This window comes from Vicia villosa, unplaced genomic scaffold (assembly GCF_029867415.1).
Source record: "Vicia villosa cultivar HV-30 ecotype Madison, WI unplaced genomic scaffold, Vvil1.0 ctg.000327F_1_1, whole genome shotgun sequence".
Classification (NCBI taxonomy): Eukaryota; Viridiplantae; Streptophyta; class Magnoliopsida; order Fabales; family Fabaceae; genus Vicia; species Vicia villosa.
This window is the reverse complement of record NW_026705147.1, coordinates 122,545-124,487: the sequence shown is the minus strand read 5'-3', so window position 1 is coordinate 124,487 and position 1,943 is coordinate 122,545. Positions and strand designations below refer to the sequence as shown.

The following is a 1,943-nucleotide window of genomic DNA, read 5'->3' as shown; positions in this document are numbered from 1 at the left end:
AGCAGGGTAGCGTGTGAGGCTCATGTGTGCAGAAGAAGAGCAGTATTTTATCATAACTTTTTAGGGTTTCAAGAAATTTTGGGAGAAAGAAGATAAAGGGGTAGCAGTCAGTGAGACAATTGGAGGCGTGAAGAGGTATAAAGTGGTCTGACAGCCAAAAATTAAATTTTTAGGGTTTTAATTTATGGGGTTGTGGGCCAGTGATAAAGTAACAGATTTTTTCTTTCAAATTGATTTCTCACGGACCAGTGATAAACCAACATTCTTTTTGTTGGTTTCAACCCAATTATTTTAATAAATAAGAAAAAGACCTTTTTTACCCTCAAATATATAAATTTAGACTAAGATAAACAAAAGGGTATTTTTGGATAATCCAGAACAGTAAATTTTCTTATATTATAGATTCCCGCTAGGATTCATCTATTGTGATGATTTTGTGTATTTAAGAATCGCGTTTGAGAATCGCTTAAAGTCTGACTAATTATCGTAAAAAAAATGTGTAGCTTAGAGAAGAACGGAAACATCTTCACCCTAACCCTAACCGGCGACGGCGAACACCGTCTCAACCCCATACTTCTTAACTCCATCAAATCCGCCCTCCACCGCGTCCGTCAACAAGCCACCACTTCCTCCGCTCTCATCACAACCGCCCATGGCAAATTCTTCTCCAACGGCTACGACATCGACTGGGCACAATCCTTCCCCGATCGCCTAATCCTCATCGACGATCTCCTCCGCTCCGTCGTCTCCGATCTCCTCTCTCTCCCTATGCCAACCATCGCCGCCGTCACCGGTCACGCTTCGGCAGCAAGCTACATCCTCGCACTCGTTCATGACTACGTTTTGATGCGATCGGATAGAGGTTTTCTCTACATGAGTGAGATTGATATCAACCGTGTTATTCCGGCGTGGTTTGTGGCTGTCGTTGAGGGTAAGGTTGGTAGCGCTGCGGCTCGGCGGAGGATTGTGATGCAGGCGGGGAAGGTTACGGCCAAGGAGGCGGTGAGGTTGGGGGTTGTTGACTCGGCGCATGATAGCGCGGAGGAGACGGTTAAGGCTGCTATTGGTTTGGGGGGTGATTTGGTGAAACGTGGATGGGATGGACACGTGTATGCGGATAATCGGAAGAGGTTTTTGGGTCGTGTGATTCGGGCGGTTGAAGATACAAGTGAGAGAAACCTTGAATCCAAACTTTAGAAATTTGGAGTTTGTAATTGTGCTAGAAATTGAATAAGAATCTTTTAGTTTTAAAAATGTATGTGTACTGCTACAGTTACTGTGAAAATAAAGGAATTTTTTTTTGTGAAATTCTTTTATCACCTCTCACAAATTTTTTGTTCATACAGATATATTTTTCAAATTCTAGAATATGAAGTGTGTTATTGAAATTTTTAGATTATAGAATATGAAATTGTTGAATTCATAAACAAATAAACAACAATGAACATAAATAATAAACAAATAAACAAACAATGAACATAAATAATTTGTGAAGTTAGATAATATTTAACATGTTTTGTGTCAAACAACATCAATAAATTGGGCATGATTAAAAACACCAATTAAATACAAGATAATTTTTCACTAGAATTAACCATGTACGCCAAAATCTCATTAGGACGAATCAGAATCAAACTTGAATGGATCTGACTAAGGTAAAACTCGATCGGTCCTTTGGTATTATGCAGACCAAATATCAACAACATCATATTTAATACTTAAATTACTATAGCAAATATCAAGAACATCATATTTAATACTTATATCAGTGTCATTTTAAAGTTGCATGTTGGTGAACTAAACACGTTCGTTATTGTCTAATGATTGTTTACCGTGAAAGTTGGTAAACAACGCTAATCTCTTATTGAAGTTAACTTTGCGAGATTCACTAGTGAATTTCAGAACATGTGCTTAGATTTTTCAAATTTATTAAGAATAATGAG

The 1,943-nt window shown here is 38.1% G+C and overlaps 1 protein-coding gene across 1 annotated transcript; it reads left to right on the top strand.

The window, feature by feature from the left end:
- The first annotated feature begins 433 nt into the window (after positions 1-433).
- On the top strand, positions 434-1,358 carry LOC131626859 (enoyl-CoA delta isomerase 1, peroxisomal-like). Its single transcript, XM_058897697.1, has one exon. The coding sequence runs from the start codon at positions 496-498 to the stop codon at positions 1,195-1,197; it is 702 nt and encodes a 233-aa protein (XP_058753680.1). The 5' UTR covers positions 434-495; the 3' UTR covers positions 1,198-1,358.
- Positions 1,359-1,943: the final 585 nt, after the last annotated feature.

Bases quoted from the DNA above. Each gene is read 5' to 3' on its own strand.
- LOC131626859 (XM_058897697.1), top strand. From the start codon at position 496: ATGTGTAGCTTAGAGAAGAACGGAAACATCTTCACCCTAACCCTAACC.